Genomic DNA, 20,922 nt, shown 5'->3' with positions numbered 1-20,922 from the left:
GTCCCAGACACTTAAGAGACGGTGACGTGTCCACACCTGCCCAGTTCCTCCTCTGTCTCAACCCCAAGATGAAGCTGAGACGCTGGGTGGGTGTCACCTTCTCTTCCCAGTATGGACATCGGGATTGAGGTCCTTTATTTCTGCGCACGGTGACACACGCCTATAATCCCAGAGACTCTGGAGGCTGAGGCAGGAGGATTACAAGTTGGAGGCCGGCCTCTGCAACAGCCAAGTGCTAAGCAACTCGGGGAGACCCTGTCTCTAAATAAAATGCAAAATAGGGCTGGGGGCGAGGGTCCTTGTGACAGAGCCCCGGAGAGCCCCCTGCCCGTCCACCATGGAGGACCCAGGAGAAGTCGCCTCTGGGAGCAGGAAGCAGCCTCAGCTGACCTCGAGCTGCCCCACCTGGACCTCGGACAGCAGTCCAGAGCTGGGGGCTGCGGGGTCCGCACCAATCGTGCACCGAGACCTGATCCTGAGAACCCAGGCTCCGTCCCCAGGCACAGGGAAAAGGGGACTGATTCACCCCCAGGGAGGTGGCAGGACACGGAGCCCGGGGCCACCAGTCCCCCGAGGTGGCTCAGAGCCTGCGGGAGCCCAGGCAGGAGCCCGGTGCCGGCTGCCAATCATTTCACCAAGACGCAGACCTCGGCGCGCGCCAGGACCCCGCCGCGCACAGCCCCGGTTCCAAGCGGCCTCTGGGAGCCAAGCTGACCCCGGGGCTTCGCCGTGGTGGCCCCAGCTCGGGTCCTGCAGGAGCCCCGCCGCACCCGGGAGTCGGTTTCCTAGTTCCCCCTCCCTCCCCTGCACCGAGTTGTTTACACCGAGCCCCGGATGCACCCGCACGGGAAGAGGACGCGCCACGCCCTCCGCCCACCGCACCTCAGATCCTGATCTCTGCCACCTCCCTCTCTGGGGTGCCTTCCCCTGCAGGGGTTGGGCACACCTCAGGGGCGCCCTGCACACCCGGGGGGGGGGGTGTGTGTGTGTGTGTGTGCATGCAGCTGGCCAGAGGAACGAGGAATCTCAACAGGCAGGGGCCTGGGATTCTGGAGATGCAGATGGCACCACCTTTTTGTGCTTTGGGTGAATGCCATGAAAAACAGGGAGGGGGTGGCCCTGCTCACAGGAGCTCCCAGTAGGCAAAGGGAGGGACCTGTCCCAATGTCCATCCGTGGAGGAGTGGAGACACGGAGCGTGCTTCAGCTAGGCTGTGGATTAGTATGCAACCACGAAAAAGGAACGGAGGCACAGTGTGTGAAGGTTTCCCTCTTTTCGCATCTGCTGCAAAGTGGGTTGCGTTGGGATCTGACCGTGCCGGCTCTGGCCGGAAACTATCTAGGTTCCTTGAAGGACCTGGGTGCGTGTGTGTGTGTGGGGTGTCCCTTAAAATTTGCTTCCAAAAAGAGGTGCCCGGGACATGCCCAGCGTCCCAGTGTCCGCCATCAGGAGGGCATCCGAGTTACCCCACCAGGACGGAATGCTGTGCCACCGTGCCCAAGTGAACTGAGCATTAGGAGTTGACATTCTCGGCAGAGAGAAATTGTCAAACACGGGCCCTTCGTAGGAGCCAGCGTCTGGTAAAGTCGGGGAAGCCCGAGTCCAAAAGAGGAAAACAACGTCTGGTTCGTGCCCAGATTTAAAATGTTCACTTAAAAATAGGCTCTGAGTTTCCACGCATCTGTGCGACCCACGTCTCCAATTCTCTATGTGTTTTTTAAACTATGTAAATGATCCAGAGAAAGAATTAGCCAAGGGGGGAAAATGCCCTAAACCCGTATCTAGGGGACACATCTTTCCTGCCCAACATCCCCGGCCTCTGGGCTTGGCCAGGAACCAGCTGGACTCTGACCGATTCAAACCTAAATTGCAATATCCGTGGCTCGTCCGCCATTTTTTTTTTTGCACTGATTTGCATTTCAAAATGGTGCTCTCCGATATTCATCTTGGTGACCGCGGTTTTCAGTGTCCCCTTCAGTTTTGCTCATGAGGTGGGGGCTCCAGGGAGAGGCGGGTCTGGGGACCTCTTGGGGGTGACGGAGGGACAGACCCAGGAGTGGAGGGGAGCAGGGACAGAGGGAGGTGACTCCAGGGTCCACACACTTGGTGGGTGTGCAGCCGTCGGCTCTCCCGGGTGCGGTTGGGTGTCCATGGTGTGCGACGGGCACATGAAGGCCTGCAGCGTCCAGTTGCTAGGATGCGGGATACACGGCACTCAGGGCATCTGCGCACATAGGGGACAAAGTGTGCATGGTGACCCTCATCTTGTGATCCGCCTTCACCTGCAGGGCCCTGGGCTCGCTTGGAGGGTCACGGGAAAGCATTATAGAGGTGGTCGGGATGGAGACGAGGCTCCCGGTCCATCCTGCTGTCTTCTGCACCGATGGATAGACGGGCAAGTGATGGGCAAGTGGACTTGGTGGGTGGGAGGGTGGACAGGTGGTTGGCCAGATGAATGGTGGATGGGTGGGTGGGTGGATGGATAAGTACATGGATGGATGGATGGATAAGTGGATGGATGGATGGATGGATGGATGGATGGATAACTGCATGGATGGATGGATGGATGGATAAGTGCATGGATGGATGGATGGATAAGTGCATGGATGGATGGATGGGTCGATGGATAAGTGCGTGGATGGATGGATGGATAAGTGGATGGATGGATGGATAACTGCATGGATGGATGGATGGATGGATGGATAAGTGCATGGATGGATGGATGGATAACTGGATGGATGGATGGATGGATGGATAAGTGGATGGGTGGATAAGTGGATGGATGGATAAGTGCATGGATTTATGGATGGATAACTGGATGGATGGATGGATGGATGGATGGATAAGTGCATGGATGGATGGATGGATAAGTGGATGGATGGATGGATAACTGGATGGATGGATGGATGGATGGATAAGTGGATGGGTGGATGGATGGATAAGTGGATGGATGGATAAGTGGATGGATGCATAAGTGGATGGATGGATGGAAGGATAAGTGGTTGGGTGGATAAGTGGATGGATGGATAAGTGCATGGGTGGATAAGTGGATGGGTGGATTAGTGCATGGGCGGATAAGTGGATGGATGGATGGATGGATAAGTGGTTGGGTGGATAAGTGGATGGGTGGATAAGTGGTTGGGTGGATAAGTGCATGGGTGGATAAGTGGATGGGTGGATAAGTGGATGGGTGGATAAGTGGATGGGTGGATGGATGGATAAGTGGTTGGGTGGATAAGTGGATGGGTGGATAAGTGGATGGGTGGATAAGTGGTTGGGTGGATAAGTGGATGGGTAGATAAGTGGATGGGTGGATGGATGGATAAGTGGTTGGGTGGATAAGTGGATGGGTGGATAAGTGGATGGGTGGATAAGTGGATGGGTGGATAAGTGGATAAGTGGTTGGGTGGATAAGTGGATGGGTGGATAAGTGGATGGGTGGATAAGTGGATGGATGGATGGATGGATAAGTGGTTGGGTGGATAAGTGGATGGGTAGATAAGTGGATGGGTGGATGGATGGATAAGTGGATGGGTGGATAAGTGGATGGGTGGATAAGTGGATGGGTGGATAAGTGGTTGGGTGGATAAGTGGATGGGTGGATGGATGGATAAGTGGTTGGGTGGATAAGTGGATGGGTGGATAAGTGGATGGGTGGATAAGTGGATGGGTGGATAAGTGGATGGGTGGATGGAACAAAACTCACAGGAACTGGGTCTCTGTAACTGGAACCTTCCTGGTCACTGGGACTCTTGCTCCTTACAAACCCCACCCACCCTCCCCACAGGACCCAGCTGCAGGAGAAGAGCCCCTGTCCTTGAGGTCAGACCGTGGCTCTCTGACCCTTCAGGACAGTGCCCTTCCATGTCTCTCTTCCTTGGAGCCCTGGTCACAGGGACCACTGTCCTGGACCTCCCTCTGCCACCGCCTGGCTTGGGTCACCCTGCCCAGGATCTTATCAGTCTCTTCTGAATTGCATGCTGTTTACAAAAGGGGACGCGTCCCCTCCCCGGGACTCGCAGGGCCACATGGGGGACGTCACTTCCCTCCAGGGAGACGCACACTCGCACACTCGAGTCCTTATCTCCTCTTCTGCTCTTTTATCTGATGGGGTGAGTTTCTGCTGTTCACGCAGGAAATGATACCTGTGTCCAGGGGCCCACCCCGGCCGAGCGTCCCTTGCACATTAACGTTGAGCTCCTCGCACCGACCCTCCCGCTCCGCTCGGGCTACTGTGTCGATGCCACTGCCTTCCCCAGGTCGTCACCGTCAACCTCACTCGGTATTAACAATAACCACAGCGGTGGCTTCTGCCCCTTTCTTGTGGATGACACCTGATTCTTGTCATCTTGTCCCGAAAGGGGCTGGACGTGGACTCCACAACCAGGGACAGGCAGGTGGACTGTCCTGCTAACCTCAGCGGCAGGCTTTGTTCTGACACTTTTCTCCCCAGATCTCCACGGCTCAGGGTCGTGGGCTGAATTTTGACCCCCCTCCCCCTGCCCCCCCAGATATGGCCATGTCGTGTCCTCAGGTCCCTGTGAGTGGGACCTTGTGGGGTGTCACTTGTCTCTGTCAGTAGCAAAGGATCCTGAGATGAGCTGCTCCTGGATCAGGATGTCTTTAAATGCCATGGCCGTGTCCTCCCCAGAGACAGAGGAGGGGACACAGACCCAGAGGAGGAGCCCCGTGGAGACGGAGGCAGAGACGGCAGTGGGGGGCCACCAGCCCAGGGCCACCTGGAGCCCAGGAGCTGGACAGGCAGGAGGAGCCCCCTGGAGGGTGTATTTTCCACCTGGAAGTTTCCGTTTGTTACCTGTCACGCAGCCACTAAGGGCAGAGACCTTCTAACTGCTTCCTCCAGGTTCCACGTAATCTGTGGGAAGAACACACAGATCTAGGCTCCAAACGAGGCCGATGCGCGATGGCAAGGACCTTCCAGGGGCAGCACGGGGCGAGATGGGGAAGCCCGTGGGCCAGGCTGGCCTCGCTGACCGCTGGCCGAGGGGGAAGCCCTTTCATCTGCAGCCTCCTCTGGAGAAGCTTCCTCATCCTCTCTGGAGGGCGGGAACCAGACGCGCTCTGCGGGAAGAACAGCTCCATGGTGCTCGGGCGTCTCCGTCCTTTCAGAATTGGAAGAGGACGATGGGATGGTGAGCCAAGTCGGGGTTGTGGTCAGCAAGGGCTGGGACCACCAGGCCTCCAAGGGCAAGTCCCCCCTCAACCCACTGGACGGAGGGATGGATGGGTGGATGGGTGGGTGGGTGAGTGGATAGATGGACAGATGGATGGTGGATGGATGGATGGGTGGATGGGTGGGTGGGTGGATGGGTGGATGGATGGACAGATGGACAGATGGATGGTGGATGGTGGATGGATGGATGGTGGATGGGTGGATGGATGGGTGGATAGATGGATAGATGGACAGATGGATGGTGGATGGTGGGTGGATGGATGGTGGATGGTGGATGGGTGGATGGATGGGTGGATGGATGGTGGATGGGTGGATGGATGGTGGATGGGTGGATGGATGGATGGGTGGGTGGATGGATGGACAGATGGACAGATGGTTGGTGGATGGTGGATGGATGGATGGACAGATGGACAGATGGTTGGTGGATGGTGGATGGGTGGATGGATGGGTGGATGGTGGATGGTGGATGGGTGGATGGATGGATGGACAGATGGACAGATGGATGGTGGATGGTGGATGGATGGATGGACAGATGGACAGATGGATGGTGGATGGTGGATGGGTGGATGGATGGGTGGATGGTGGATGGTGGATGGGTGGATTGGTGGGTGGGTGGATGGATGGACAGACGGACAGATGGATGGTGGATGGTGGATGGGTGGACGGGTGGATGGATGGGTGGATGGATGGACAGACGGACAGATGGATGGTGGATGGTGGATGGGTGGATGGGTGGCTTGGTGGGTGGATGGATGGATGGGTGGATGGATGGATGGATGGGTGGATGGATGGACAGATGGACAGATGGATGGTGGATGGATGGATGGATGGTGGATGGGTGGATGTATGGGTGGATGGACAGATGGATGGGAGGATGGATACACTGATGGATGGAGAAATGAGTACATGGATGGGTGGACAGATGCTGGTTGGGTGAATGGATGGGCAAACGGTAGGTGAATGGTGGAAGGACGGCTGACTGCCCGGCTGTTTGCTGCTCGCTGGTTTGATAAATGCGTGCATGGGGGAAAGGTGAACAGACGGGCGGGGCAGACTGATGGACGAATGGGTGGGTGGGCGAGTGGATAGTTGAAGGGACAGTCCATCGTCCATCTCCCATGGCCGTTGCTCTCCTCGGCTGCAGAGCCCACGTAGAGATATGTACTTCCATGCAACCCTGCTGGGCCAGGACACCCATCCTGCTCTCTGCCAGGTTTCCCCCCAACCCTGGGGATCGGGAGTTGGGTAGAGAAGGCCATCGGCACCCTCGGGACTCGCTCGTGGTCAATGGTGGATGTCCACCCTGGCCCAGGAAAGGCTTCCCAGTCCTTCCTGATGCCGCGTCTCTGCTGAGAGTTGCACGTCCGGGTTGAGCTCCTGACGGCAGCTCCGGATTCATTTCTGTGCATTGAAGCCCCGTGGACACGGCGTCCCTGCCCTTCCCGGTCAACGAGGCAAGGTCGAACCCGCAGCAGCTGGGACCAGACGGACCAAAATCATGCTGGTTGGGGCAACGGTGGGGGATCGGCGTTTGCAGAGGGGGATACTGATCCGCGCTCCTTCTCCGTTTGGAGTGTTTGACGTGGAAGGTCACAAAGAGACCACGAATGACCAGCGCCGGGCATCCAGACCTGGACACCCGCACCCGGTTTTCTCGATGACAAAGAGCAGGTGCCAGCCCCTTCCGTCACGGTTTGTCGACTTCTCTCTGAAGCTGTCCTCGGGGAGGAGAACACGGAGGGCGATAACCGTGCGGCGCAGAGGAGGGGGACCCGGAAAAGGGAAGGGGACAGGAGTGACCGTCACCGTGACAAAATGCCCGAGGCAGGTCAACTTCGAGAAGGGAAGATTGACCTGGGCTCACTGTTTCAGAAGCTTGAATCCACGGTGGTTGGTTGGTTGGAGTCTTGGCTTTGGGTCTCCGGGAGGGAGAACAAAATCCCCTTCTAGTCCTCTGCGGGACCCACGGGAAAATCCCAGTGGGGACATCGGGGCGCCCAAGCAGGGGGACCCTTCATGCATTGGAACAAAGCCAACCGCCTGCGCGGGGAGGCTCCCCCTTTGAAGCGGCCGAGGGAGGAACCGAGTCCATCAACAAACACGGGCTGCAGGAAACACCTCACTTCTCTGGGGGGTGGCGGGGTGGCGGGGTGGCGGGTGGCGTGACATACCGCGGCCCAGGGAAGGGGGAAGTGCGGCTGAGTCACCTCTGAAAGGGGCCTCACCTGGGTGCGGAACTTTCTGCAGATTCTCCCCCCCTTCAGAAAGCGCGTGTCCCCTCTGCTTCCTGCTTGTCTCCAAGAGTCCCCCCCCCCCCCTTCTTCCTGGCCCTTCTTGATCTCTGCAATTTGCTTCCAAGAATTGATTTGCAGATGATGCACTTTTTTTTTTTTTTAATTTTTGTTTTTCTTTTTGGCTTGGGTTTGGGGGTGGTGGAAATTTAACCGTCCCCCCAAACAGAGGTCTGACCGTTGCCTTGGGTACGGGGAGGTGACCCCAAGACAAATGCGATTTCACGTCCTCACCTTTGCCATCGGAGGCTGGTTGAAGGTGTGGGTAACGATCCCAAAGATATGGGCCCCCGCGTTGGCTGATATATATATATTTTTTCCTTTTTTGATACCAGGGATGGGACTCAGGGGGCCCTCGATCCCCGAACCCCATCCCCAACCCTATTTTGCATTTTATTTAGAGACAGGGTCTCCCTGAGCTGCTTAGGGCCTCCCTTTGGCTGAGGCTGGCTTTGAACTCACGATCCTCCTGCCTCAGCCTCTGGAACCTTTGGGATGACAGACGTGGGCCACCGTGCCCGGCCCCATGGCTGACCTTAAGATGCATCTTTTCCCTAAAGCGAACCTGCGGCCATAGGCAATGTGATTCCTGATTTCTTTGCAGCTCATGGGTGATCTCGGGGACGCCCCGATCTTCCGCCAGCCGGATTGAGGCGGACGGCTGTGCATATCTGCATAGATGCTTCTAGCCCACCGACCTTGGGTGCCTGTGGGGGCTGATACATGCACGTACAATATGTGCAACTTTGAGTGCCCTGTATGGGGACAATTCTGCAGGACGGGTGCTGGCCGTGCAGTGGCTGAGTCGAAGGTGACCGGTCAGTATTGAAAACGGTAATTCACACGCCAAACGGAGCTCGGACTTCCCGGGAAAAGTGGGACTGATCTGCACACCCACCACCAGGAGACGACAGATTCGTCCTGACGGTGATTCACAGAGTGGTCACTTCTGTGACACCTCTGTGCCCCTCTCCGTCTGTCCTGCTGACGAGGATAGATAGACAGGTGCATCGGAAGCTCTGGGATTGCTGGAGATTATTCTAGCAGCGGGTGAGGTGCAGAGGGTGACTGTCACCTGCAGGGCAAGGTCCACAGGAAACCACGGGTGTCTCTGCTGAGGGCTGAAGGACCCAGTGACCCTCCCAACCAAAAGACCATGGCCACCACCTAGTCCCCTGTGCATCAAGGTAGCATGTGTGCCACCTAGTGGGAGGGAGCCGTTCTGGGGAAAGAGACAGGGACCCAGAGAGAGGGCCCATGGTTAGGGAGACCGAGGCTGCAGGAGTGAAGTGGGTGGATGGGTAGATGGGTGGGTGGGTGGATGGATGGCTGCAGTCTCCCTCTGTGGGGGTTGGGGGAGCCTCTTCCGTGGTCCCTGGATGTCCCTTGTGGAGAAACTGTGACATCCTTCTGATTTCTTAGTTCTGAGTTCTAGACCCTCTTGCGGGGTGGGCGGGGGGGGGGGGAGGCGCTCACCTGATTAGGTCAGGCCCACCGAGGGCAAACCCTCGTCTCACTAGCTAGAGGTCACCTGCTTGGACACCTTCATGGCACACGGTGATATCCCATTTTACTCAGATTTCCCTTGCACAGAGAACCGGAGGGGAGCCCATGAGGTATGCACGTGCCACCTCTAGGTGCCGGCTGGTGACCAGGGAACCCTCCCATCTCACCTGTTAATTTGCTTTGCAAACGCGTCACACAGCTGAGCGCACACGCAGCCTCTAAATTTAGCAGCTCCTCAGAGTCCACCCGCACAGCATGACACAAACACTGGGGACATTGGAAGTCAGGGCCTGACGCCTTTGAACAGGTGGCCAAGGTAGGGTGACGTCACTGGGAATCTTGTGACAGATCTGGGGCAGGGTCACCCCGCGGCTTGCCAAGAATCGGGCAGATGGTCAGAGCTTCCCAGCCTACAGTTCAGTCACTGATCGTCCCCTCAGGGAGACACCACCAAAGAAGTCCTTGACATCAGACATACTAATCAGGAACGGGTGAGTGACATGCGTGAGGGATTGGTCCCATCCGCTAATCCCATTATTGAGTCACAGAATTATGGCAGGGACGTCAGTATCTCAGATACCATGAGCCACCGTGTTCTGGGGTTTTCTTAGAGTAGCCGTGCGGGTTAGGTTGACGTGAGTTTCCGTATTATTTATCTTATATGTCACTAACGACGACAGGATTCTCTTATGCAGTTTTATCACAGGGGACTCACGCGACACCACGTTAACAGGGTACATCAGGAACAATCACACCGTGCATTTTACTCTACTGCAGAAATGGATCCCGGGGAACTCACACACACAGCCGGTTAGTACGTTGCCTATCGTGAACGATCGTGTCACGGTATTTTGTCACGCTATAGAGTTCATCCCAGGGAACTCATGCACCCAGGTATCACGGAATCCTGTTACCCATGGGGTCATACTGGCGGACTGTACCTAGAGCACGTCATCAGCTGCATTTCACTATCATCACTGAGAAGTGCACGAGGACATTCCAGACCGTGGCACTGCCTTGCGTGGGACTTAGGCCTACTCTGTCGCATTGCACGAGCACGTCGCATTTGCTGTGCAGTTTTACTATGTCCCCGAGGACTATGACCTGGGGTTCACATGTCCTAGGTTAGTCTGTCACCCCACTAACCACCGTAGTATTGATCTCCCTGTAGGAGAGAACTGCATGGCATTCATACATATCGTGTTGGCCTGTCACCCATCGGTGACCATGACACTCGGCCCATTACCTGGATTGCATGCAGTGCATTAGCATATGACCTGTCATTCACAATCCTGCTACTTTATTTCCCCGTGGGATTTACAGATACATCGTGGACGTTTTCACACCAAGGATCCATTGCACGGGGGCTGCACAGCTGCATCTGGACCCCTGCGACAGCCCCCGACTCTGGCCCAGCCACAGGTGGCCGCGTGGGGGCGGGGCGGACACGCGCATGCGCAGGGCAGCCTCCGGCGGCCCGGAAGTCCCGCCTCTCAGGGGCGGTGCCAGGGCGCCGAGGCGCAGCCTGGGGCCGCCGCGCGTCCGCTTCCGCGAGTCCCGCTCCGGAAGCGGAAGTGCGTCACAGGGGGCGGGCGGCGGCGGCGGCGGCGGCGGCGGCGGGTCGCGTCAGGGGCGCCTCCGGTGGACGGTGGCGACGCCGGGCGGGGAGGCAGTGCCTGCCCGGGGACCGTCGGGGAACGGCGGGAGCGCGGGCCAGCGGCGGCGGCGGCGGGCCGGGACGCAGGCGGAGCCCCGCGCCGGTGAGTGAGTGGCGCTCTGGCTCCGGCCCGGCCGCCCCAACCGCCGCCCTGGGAGGGCCGGGCCGGCGGCGGGGGCGGGGCCTGGCGGTGGGGGCGGGGCCTGGCGGTGGGGGCGGGGCCTGGCGGCGGGGCGGGGCCTGGACGGGGCAGGTACCTGGTCGCTCCGGGAAGGAGGTGCGGAGCCGCTCCGGGGCCGGGTGGGTGGGCTATGGGGGCCCGCGGGGGCGACTCCGGCGCCGGGAGGGTGGAGGGTGGCCGTGGCCAACGGCGTGCGGGGGTTGGGGGCTCGCGGCCGGGGGCGCCGGGGGGCGGAGGGTGGGGGCTGGGGCTGGCCCCGGTGACGGCGGCGGGGTCTCTCCGGGGCCGCGGGCCGAGCCGCTGCACTGCACGGCGCTGCCAGGGCTGGGGACGTGGGGGCCACGGGGTGCGGAGGTCCGCGGTGTCCGGCTGTACTGGGTCCCCTGCGGGGCTGGGGCCCTGGGAGGGAGGGGCTCTAGGGACCACCGAGGTCGCGGGCGGCTCGACATAAGAGTGGTCGTCGCAGGGAGGCCGCGGGCGGGGTACTGGCAGGTGGCAGAGCTGCCCTGGCTCCGGGTCAGTCGCCTGGTGCCGCCCTGCAGTCCTGCGGGAGGGTCGCAGGCTTCTGTCCAGACACCCGCACAGGCCCTCCTCCTGGCGCAGGTGGTGTCCCCTGCCCTGGGACCCTGCATCTTGGCCGCAGGCGGTGGAGGGCAGGCCGTGTCCGTGCCTCAGGGCCTGGCGGGGAGCTGGCAGGTGAAGGTGGTGGGTGGCCGTCCACCTGCAGCAGTTGCAGCTGACCGGCAGAGCGGGGCAGGGTGGTTGGGAGGCGCCGGCCAGGTTCCAGGCCCCGGTCGGGGCTCGGGAGAGGCCCTGTGGTCTCTGGTGCTGGCCTGCCCACGGTGAGCCCTCAGGGTCGGTGTTCCGGGTTTTTTCCTGTGACTTCTCTGTCATCAAACCACATACAGGGCCACAACAGGGCCACGTCCTTCCCAGTGGCGGGAGCCCCGGGCTCTCTGCCCCTTCCTTCCCCTGGTGTCCTCTGCAGCTTCCTGTGGAATCGGCCTGTCCGGCTTGCCCCTACCTGCTGCGCCCGGGACTGGGGGACTGGTCATGTTCATGCTGGGGAGCTGGGGTGCTGGGGCAGGTGTCCAGTCCTGGAGGCCGTGGGCCCTCGCTTTCCCTGGAGGACCTCTGTCGGCCAGTGTCTTCCGCTTCGGGTCCCACTCTCGGGGACTAAGTCGTTCTCCGCAGAGGAAGGCCCCTGACCAGGGAGGGCCGCGGTCTCTGCTCCCTGGGCTCCAGTTCTGAATTGGGCCCTGGGTCCCCTTGGCCCCGGCCTGGCCCTGACCTGCGCTCTGTGTTTCAGGCCCAAGGTCCCGGCTATGGCCGCGGCTACCATCGTGCACGACACGTCTGAGGCCGTGGAGCTGTGCCCCTCCTACGGCCTGTACCTGAAGCCCATCACCAAGATGACCATCAGCGTGGCCCTGCCGCAGCTGAAGCAGCCGGGCAAGTCCATCTCCAACTGGGAGGTGATGGAGCGGCTCAAGGGCATGGTGCAGCACCACCAGTTCTCGACGCTGCGCATCTCCAAGAGCACCATGGACTTCATCCGCTTCGAGGGCGAGGTGGAGAACCGCAGCCTGGTGCGGTCCTTCCTGGCCTGCCTGGACGGCAAGACCATCAAGCTCAGCGGCTTCTCGGACATCCTCAAGGTGCGCGCCGCCGAGTTCAAGATCGACTTCCCCACGCGCCACGACTGGGACTCCTTCTTCCGCGACGCCAAGGACATGAACGAGACGCTGCCCGGGGAGCGGCCGGACACCATCCACCTGGAGGGGCTGCCCTGCAAGTGGTTCGCGCAGAAGGAGTCGGGCTCGGAGAAGCCCAGCGAGGAGGTGCTGGTGCAGGTGTTCGAGAAGTTCGGGGAGATCCGCAACGTGGACATCCCCATGCTGGACCCCTACCGGGAGGAGATGACCGGCCGGAACTTCCACACCTTCAGCTTCGGGGGCCACCTCAACTTCGAGGCCTACGTGCAGTACCGCGAGTACGTGGGCTTCATCCAGGCCATGAGCGCGCTGCGCGGCATGAAGCTCATGTTCAAGGGCGACGACGGCAAGGCCGTGGCCTGCAGCATCAAGGTGGGCGGCTCCCGCGGTGGCCGGGTGGGCGGGGCTCCCGCGGGTGGCCCCGGGGCCAGGGCCCAGGTCGCTCGGCTGGTCCCCAGGGCCGCAGGTGCCTGCGGAGACCGCCACGGCCCGTGTCCTGCCTCAAGGTGTCCTTCGACTCCACCAAGCACCTGAGCGACGCCTCCATCAAGAAGCGGCAGCTGGAGCGGCAGAAGCTGCAGGAGCTGGAGCGGCAGCGCGAGGCGCAGAAGCGCCGCGAGAAGGAGGCGGAGGAGCGGCAGCGCGCCGAGGAGAGGTACTGCGCGCCGTGCCCCGTGCGTGCGCGTGCCCGAGCGTGCTCGCGTGTCCTGTGCGTGCCTTTGGAGGCCTGCGTGCGCGGCGGCTGTGCGTGGCCCACCGTGTGCGAGCGCCTGCCCCTGCCCGCTTCTGGCCCTTGAGCGCGCTGCCCACGAGGTGGGGCTCTACCGTATCGTCGACCACGATTCCCCTTGTTTCTCAGGTGCACGCGGGCTGTGCGTGGGTGTGCGTGAGTGTGCGATGCTGCACGTGTGCCCAGCGGCCCCAGCGCTGGGTTCCACAGTGGGTCCGTCCTGTGTTTCCCCAGGGGCCTTGCGATGCCCCCGCCCAGCCTTGTGGAGGAGCCCCGTGGGCGGAGGCGACAACACCGGGGGAGGGCGGCCGCAGTGCGCTTGGGCCAGCTGTCTTTGGTGGAGCTGGAGTTGAGTGACAGGTGCTGTGGATCTTACGGTGACCGCGGGGCCTGGCGTCCTGCATCTGGGACAGAGCCTGGAGGCAGGGCAGGGGCTCGGGTGGGCAGCAGTACCACAGGCTCTCCTGTCCTGGGCCCGAGCCAGCGGCTTGTTCTTGGAGGCGGAGGCTGTGGTCCTCCCACTGGCCTCCCCGTGTGGCAGGAGGTCCCAGGTGTTCCAGAAAGCAGCTCTGATGTGTCGTGACCAGATCTGGGCCTCCGTCCCCACACCAGACGGGGGGCCTGGGGAGATGGCCGTGTCACAGCCTTGCAAGACAGACAGCCCGTGTGGGGGGGGGGGTGTCCGTTTAGGGGCCAGAGGGCGAGGGGCGCCCTGTGGAGCCCGACTGGGGAGAGGCAGGCCAGGCCGAGGGGCGAGCTGGCCTGGGGGGTGGCAGAGCACCCCCAGGCCTCTCCTCTGCGAAGAGTGGGGCCCAGGAGGCTCCCACGACTCTCCACGGTGGGAGTCTAGTTCCAGCAAGGGCGTGAGACTTGCTGCTCGCTTGGGGACCAGGCTTGGGACCTTGCAGGCAGCAGCCATCCGCAGGACCTCCAGGGACTGCTGTGACCCTGCCCCCGCCTCAGTCCGGTGGCATTGGGACCTCTGGGTGCCATGGCTCCCTTGGCTGCTCTTGCCCCTGGGTCCCTCCTGGCCTTGTGCTGTGCCCACCCTTTGCTGGGAGCAGGCAGTCTGCTCAGCTCCTGGGGCCCGTCTTGTTGCTCTGCCACCTCTCTGGGCTGTGGGCAGTCAGTGGGTCCCCTCTCTTGGCCCGTGGACGGTGTGCCTGGGCCAGGCGGAGGCGCGGATAAATTGGTCGTCGTTCCTCCCGCGTCCTCTGGGGAGCCTGCGTCCCTCCGTGCACCTGATCCTGCTCTCGGGGCCAGGGTCGTGGTGGTCCTGCCTGCCGTGGCTCTGGGGAGTCGCTGTGGGTGCCAGGGTCTCTCGGGGGTCCCGCAGGACAGCCTGTGGGGAGCCCTCTGCTCCCAGCAGCCCCCTGGGTTCTGCCTTGGCTGGGGCCAGGGGCCTCCTGCAGTGTCCCCATCCCCAGGGCCATGGAGAGCAGGGCTTCGAGGGCTGCCCCAGGGTCTGGCTGACCGGCTGTGGGCTGCTGGGGCCGGTGGCCGCACCGCTAGCCGCTGTTCAGGTGCAGTTTGATGGAGTCTGCCGTGGTCACTGTCACCTTGATGCCAACCGTGGGAGGAGACGGGAGGAGTTCCTCCCCCGGGCTCTCCGGCCCTTCGAGTGGGGTCCAGGCCGTGGTCAGCGTTCCTCTGTCCTGATGACCTTGCTTCTGTTGGGCCTGGTCCCCAGGCTGGCTGTGCACCTGCGGGCCTCTTGCCTTTTCCTCGGGCTGTCACTCGGGCGGTGTCCTGCAGTGTGCGGGGGTCCTGCCCCTCTGTCTCTTGCTCCCGAGCCGCCGGGGCTGCCACCTCTGCCCAAGCCCAGGAGGCAGGAGGCTGCGTCTGGCCAGCGCCAACCTGTGCTCTGGCGGGACGGCTGGGGTGGGCGCGCTCCTGTGGTCTGGGTGGCCACCTGGTGCTGGCCGAGGCCGCCTTGTGCCGCACTTCCCTCGGGCCTGGCCCTGGTTCAGAGGGCGCCGCCGAAGTGCGCGGCCGCCCTGGGGTCCAGGGTGCCCCGGTGGGTGCTCCCTCCCCAGTCCCCCCCCTCCCCGCTCCCCGGGGTCCCTGGTGGGCGGAGTCTCGGGGGTGTCCCCGCCTCGCCCCCTGCTCCGGGTCTGTGCAGCGGCCCCAGCGGCCCCCGCTCCCCGCAGGAAGCAGAAGGCGCTGGAGGAGCTGGAGCGCGAGCGCAAGCGGGAGGAGAAGCTGCGCAGGCGCGAGCAGAAGCAGCGGGAGCGGGAGTCGCGGCGCAGCCAGAGGAAGCTGCAGAAGCTGCAGGCCGAGGAGCAGCGGCAGCTGCACCAGAAGATCCGCCTGGAGGAGCGCAGGCTGCTGCTGGCGCAGCGCAACCTGCAGTCGCTGCGCCTGGTCGCCGAGCTGCTGAGCAGGGCCAAGGTACCGACCTGGGGGCGGGGTCCTCCCCGTCCGGCCGGGAGCGCCCTGCCTGTGGCCGGCGCTGGGAGGGCGCAGGGCCGCGCTGGCCTTGCAGGCTGCTCTGCGCTGGGCTCGGGGTGTGGCCGGCGGACGGCGGGTGGCCGGGCGGAGCGCTGCCCCTCGTGCCCCTCGGGCGGTGCCTCAGTGCCCGCCCGCGGCCCGCCACGTGGGGAGGAGGCCGAGCACCCTGTAGGAGGGGCGCCCGCTGCCGCCAGCGACCCTGGGCGGGACCCGACAGGTGCCATGGCCGGGGCCTGAGCCTTGCTGCCAGAGCTGCCTCGCCCCTGCCGAGGCTCCCGGTGAGTCCGGCCGCGCTGAGCGCACGCAGGCCGAGGTGCGAGCTCCCGGGGGCCGGCGGCGCCCCCTAACCTGTGGTCTGATTGCAGCGGTGTCAGCTCCCCGGGAGGCAGCCTGGCCACAGCGCTGAGACTCGGGCGGCTCGGCCCGTCCACGGTGAATATTGAAGACACTCACCCGGGGCCGGGCCAGCGCCCACCAGGCCGCTCCCGCGGCGGCCACCACGGCAGGCTGGGTGGGGCGTCTGGGGCGCTGGGCGAGGCCCGGCCCGCCGGCCCCGGGGCCACCAGACCGCTTGTCCCCAGGGAGCCGGGAACGCCAGGCGGCCTGCGGCCTCACCTCTGCAGGCCCCGGCCCCGGCCCCGGGTGACGTCCTCTGCTTCCCGGCCAGAGGCTGCCAGGCCGTCCTCCTAGCTCCCCGCTGTGGCCCGCGTGGCCCGCGGTCCCTGAGCTGTGCCCCTCCGCACGCAGGCCGCCAAGCTGCAGGAGGCCGAGCAGCAGGAGGAGCGGCGGCGGCGGCAGCAGCAGGAGGAGCGGCGGCGGCTACAGGAGGCCGAGCTGCGGCGCGTGGAGGAGGAGAAGCAGCGCGCGCTCGGCCTGCAGCGCCGGGAGCGGGAGTTGCGCGGGCGCCTGCTCAGCCTCCTGCTCAGCCGCCAGGCGGACGACGCGCGGCCGCGCGAGGACCTGCTGCAGCCCGTGCTGGACATCCTGCAGACCGTGTCCTCCGGCGGCGTGGGCGCCGCCTCGCTGCACCCGCTCCGGGGCCAGCCGGCCCCCGGGACCCCCAAGGAGACCCCGCCGCGCCCCGAGGCCGACGGCGCCCCCCGGAGCGTGAACGGGAACAGCGCCGAGGAGACCGCGGGCCCAGAGGGCGGCTCGCCCGAGAAGAGGGGCGCCGGCGGGCTCTCCTGCCTCCCCGACCACGCGCAGCCGCCCAGGGGCGCCCCCGCCGGCAGCGAGCAGAGCCTGGCCAAGAGGGAGGCGCGCTCCGAGCAGGACAAGTGCAACCGCCAGCCCAGCCGGGGCCGCGGCCGGGCCAGCCGCGAGGGCAGCGCCGAGGACCGCCGCGCGCGCGAGAGGAGCCGGGCCCGGCGCCCGGGCAGCCGCGAGGACGGGCGGCCGCGCCAGGAGCGGCGCTCCCACAAGAAGCACAAGGACCAGGACCAGGACCAGGACGGCAGCCCGCGGCGCAGCGCCAGCCCGCGGAGGTCGCACAGCCAGGACCAGCGTGGCCGCAGGGAGCGCAGCCGGCAGCGCCGGGGCAGCGCCAGCCGGAAGCGCAGCCGCCACCGCCGCCGCAGCCCGCACTCCCGCCCGCGCTCGCCCAGCAGGCAGCGCAGCGCCTGGAGCAGGTGATGAAGGGCAGCGCCGGGCCAGGGGCCAGGGGCCAGGGGCCAGGGGCCAGGGCCCGCCCGCTCCGCGCTCTCCGCCCGCCCGCCCGCGCGCCCGGCACCGCCACGCTGTCTCCCGCGGCCGCCACCTGTCCACCCGCCGGAAGACGGTGCCGGGTCCCTCTCCAGTCTCCACGGCCCAGCTGGCCAGTCCGGCCGCGTCGGCCCGCGCCACGAGCTTGACTTCTCCTCTGAAACTGCTGACCGATAGCTTTAATGTCGCCTGCCTCGGAATCGGGAGAGGCGCCCAGACCCGCGGAAAGACGGGCCGCCGCACCAGCCTGTCCTGCCTGAGGCCGGGACCCTCCAGACCCCAGCGGGGCGTCCGCCTCCCGCAGGCAGCGAGCAGGGAGGGCCCAGGGGCTGGGTTTCCTCCTGTCCTAACTGACCCATCCGGAATGGCAGCCGGGGATGGCCAGCCACCGAGGTGACGGCCAGGAGCCAGGGTCCCCGGCCCGGGGCGATGCCCCTTGACTTCAGACCCGCCCCGTTTTGTCCCCGGGCGGTGAAGCCCGAGTGGGTTACAGGCTTTGGTTCTAGGAGGGGTCAGCGGTGGTTTTCCTAAGAAGCCGTTTTGCTAAATTATTTTTACCTGGAATGTGCCCGACAGTCACGGCCCCAGCGTCCCGGCCCGACGCTGCGTTTTCTACCGTGTCCTCAGACGGAGACGCGCAGACACTTGGCAGCTGGCCGCCCCTGAGGAGGACGTGTTCACTGCAGTTTGCCTTTTTACGGTGAAATAAACCTTTTCCACGAACTCCGCTGTCGCCCCGTGTGCTGTGGCTGCGGCTCTCGGTGTCCCCGCGGTCCTCCCTCTTTCCCCACTGTCTTTCCGCGTCTCCTGGGCGGCGAGTCCCTCGAGGCCATGAGGTCAGGAGCCTGGCTGGGTCAGTGCGGCTCTGGCCCGCGAGGCTCGGCTGTCCCAGGTGTGCGTGCCCGGTGATGGTCCCTCCTGTGCTCCCGTGAGCCTCGGTCCCCGTCTACCCTGGGAGGCCGGGCAGGAAGGCCTCGCGGACACCCGCCTCTGGAGCTGCGAGCTCCGTGTGGTCCGTCCCTGCGTCCCGGGAATCGAGCTGGGACAGCGGGGAGGACCGGCACCCTGGGGGGCTGTGGACAGCATGGTCAGCCCAGCCTGGTGGACCCGGGTGCAGAGGGCCTTGGCCTTCCCGGGAGCCGCTGGTTCCCAGCCCCAGGCCACTTGGTGCGCGCGGAACCTTGAGTGCCACCCCCCCCCCCTGCTGCTGACCACGCCCACCGAGCCACGCCCACCCGAGCCGAGCCGTGGGCGGGCAGAGCGGAGGCCGAGACCCCCGTGTGAGACTGGATTCACCAGAGACGGGCCCTGACAGATGGCCGCCTGCCCCAGGTGGTCACGGTAGCAGCTGGCACCACGGTGGCCCTGGCTGAAGGGTCTCAGGCCATGAGGGCTGGCCGTGCCCCTGTTCACCCAATCAGAAAGCAGGGCTCACAGACGGCGTCTCTCGTCACCTGGGTCCTCCCCAAGTCCCCTGCCCCTGGCCAGGCCCCCCCGCCTGCTGCTGAGTGTTGGCCTGATGAGTCCTGTGTCCCGGGAAGGGGCTGGTGAGGACGGTCCCCTGCCTCCCTGGGTGTCGGGAGTGAGCACAGGAGGACACAGGGCCAGGGGGCAGCGGGCCGAGGACCCTGGGGCCGGAACCCTGTGTCCCAGCGTCAGAAAGGAGTGAATGTACCTGAAGGCCAAGGTGTGGCCAGGGGAGGTCAGGCACTGACCAGATGACGTGCTCAGACTCCCAGCCTGGCCGGGGGGAGCACTGGGGACACAGGCCCTGGCCTGGGCGCCACGCGGGCACTGAGGGAACTGGGCCTGGGGAGAGGGACACAAGGTGTCACACTGGGTGTGTGTGTGGCCTAGTGGGCACGGGAGTCCAGGGGCGTCGAGAGATGGCCACGGGCACGGTGCTGACCGACCGTCAGTGCCCTGCGTTCCCATTTGGAGGCCCGAGAGTTAAGCGGAGGCAGGGGGTGTCCGGTGTTGGGCGAGGGCTCCTGACATCGCGGCTCAGACGGCGGGACTGTCCTGGTCCCCACAGGCCTCTGCCCTGGGGTGGACAAGCTGGACACAGCGTTTATGTCAGGTGTGGGGACAGAGCTGGGGCAGGGCTGCGGACGGCTCCTCTGGGCCCGGGAGACCGCGGCCAGCCCGGCGTCTGGTTCCAGGTGCACAGGCTCTCTGCCTGCAACAGGGCGCCTTCCCTGGCCTCCGCCGCGTCTTCGTGCTCGGCCGTACCCGGGAGGCAGCGCCCCCGGGAAGAGGCGCCCGCTGGGTCCCTGCTGGAGGCCGGCCATCGGGGCGAAGGGTCGCAAGGGCGGCAGAGAGTGCCCTTGAGGATGGCCTGGGGACCGGGTGCAGGACGGGGACGTCTTGAGACAAGGCACGTGCCCCCAGGCGTCCTCAGGCACCCGGTCCCCTGGGCTCCCCTCGGCTGCAGGCCCAGCTCCCGGGCGGCCCGGGCTGCAGGCTGTTGCCGATGACGTCCCCCAGGGCCCCTGCTTTCCCGTTGGCGCTGAGGCGACTGTCCACAGACAGGCCCCCTCTGTCCCTGCTCTGACCCTCCCGCCTCCGCCCTCACCTCCCGGGCCTCTGCTGGGGCGGGCGCAGCCCCATGGTGGGCACCAGAGCCGTCCCAGTGCCCTGCCCTGCCCTGGCTGAGCCGGGAGACGGCCACCCGGGGGCCAGGACGCCGGCCTCCCCTCCCCTGGGACCTGCCTGGCCCTCAGCCCCCGTCTGGAGGGACCTGGGCGCCAGCTCTGCCTGCAGACCGCAGGACCCAGGCGGCCCCAGCACTGGGCAAGCCGGGCCTCCCTCACCTGGGGGAGGTGACAGGGGTCCCGGACCTCGGTGACCTGGGGACACTTCTGCTTTTAAAGTAGAAGCTGACTATATACGGAGGCGGCCTGTGCCAGGGGACACCTGGGCTCCTCTGTGTGCACTGAGGGGCCTGGTCAGGGGACACCTGGCCCCTCCCTGTACACTGAGGGCCACCTGCACTAGGCAGCGGAGTAGGAGCGCGGGTTCCTGCTGGCCCTGCTGCAGCCTGAGGACAGGTGCCTGTGGAGGGACCGCCCACTGCACACCCGCAGACCCAGGTGCGAGGTGCGTGCGTGGCCTCCAGGGCCCCGGCAGGGAACGGGCAGCTGAAGGGCTGGGGTGTCCTTCTCGGGTCGAGGGCCTCTGCCCTGGACGGAGGTGTCCTTCCTAGGTCCTGAGCCACCCGGGTGTGCACACTGGGAACACCGGTCACAGGTCGGCCTGTTGTCCCCACGGGAGGACAGCGGCGCCCACTGCTCTGAGTTTCCCTGCCCTTCCCCTGGCTCCGGGCTGGCCATCTGGAGGAGGGCGTCCCTTCCCGGGGCCTCCCGGGGCGAGCTGGGTGGACACTGCCGTTCCCCCTCACCCCGTCCTCGGGTCCTCGCTGACCGGGCAGGCAGGGTCGCTCTTGCCCCACCTGCACTTCCTGCTGGCCTGGCGTCCGTAGAGACCGCCGGCTCCG

The 20,922-nt window shown here is 64.4% G+C and overlaps 1 protein-coding gene across 5 annotated transcripts; it reads left to right on the top strand.

Annotated features, from left to right (window-relative positions):
- Positions 1–10,620: 10,620 nt before the first annotated feature.
- Akap17a (A-kinase anchoring protein 17A) lies at positions 10,621–18,149 on the top strand. Of its 5 annotated transcripts, none has more exons than XM_046443428.2 (7): positions 10,621–10,751; positions 12,139–12,916; positions 13,051–13,199; positions 13,509–13,634; positions 15,425–15,665; positions 16,091–16,157; positions 16,473–18,149. In XM_046443428.2, exons 2-7 carry the CDS (start codon positions 12,155–12,157, stop codon positions 17,573–17,575), a joined length of 2,448 nt encoding a protein of 815 aa, XP_046299384.1. In that variant the 5' UTR covers positions 10,621–10,751; positions 12,139–12,154; the 3' UTR covers positions 17,576–18,149. The 5 variants fall into 5 exon arrangements, with proteins under 5 accessions (XP_046299384.1, XP_046299387.1, XP_046299388.1 ...); XM_046443429.2 differs by lacking the exon at positions 10,621–10,751 and adding an exon at positions 10,875–10,925; XM_046443431.2 differs by lacking the exon at positions 13,509–13,634.
- Positions 18,150–20,922: the final 2,773 nt, after the last annotated feature.

This window comes from Marmota monax, unplaced genomic scaffold (genome assembly GCF_021218885.2).
Source record: "Marmota monax isolate L192 unplaced genomic scaffold, Marmota_monax_Labrador192_F-V1.1 WCK01_AAM20220418_F8-fsc00168, whole genome shotgun sequence".
Lineage (NCBI taxonomy): Eukaryota > Metazoa > Chordata > Mammalia > Rodentia > Sciuridae > Marmota > Marmota monax.
This window is presented reverse-complemented; position numbering and strand designations above follow the sequence as displayed.

Coding starts and splice junctions, on each gene's coding strand:
- Akap17a (XM_046443428.2), top strand. CDS start 12,155: ATGGCCGCGGCTACCATCGTGCACGACACGTCTGAGGCCGTGGAGCTG. Junction 13,200..13,508: donor CGGCAGCGCGCCGAGGAGAG/GTACTGCGCGCC, acceptor GTGTTTCCCCAG/GGGCCTTGCGATGCCCCCGC. Junction 15,666..16,090: donor AGCTGCTGAGCAGGGCCAAG/GTACCGACCTGG, acceptor GTCTGATTGCAG/CGGTGTCAGCTCCCCGGGAG.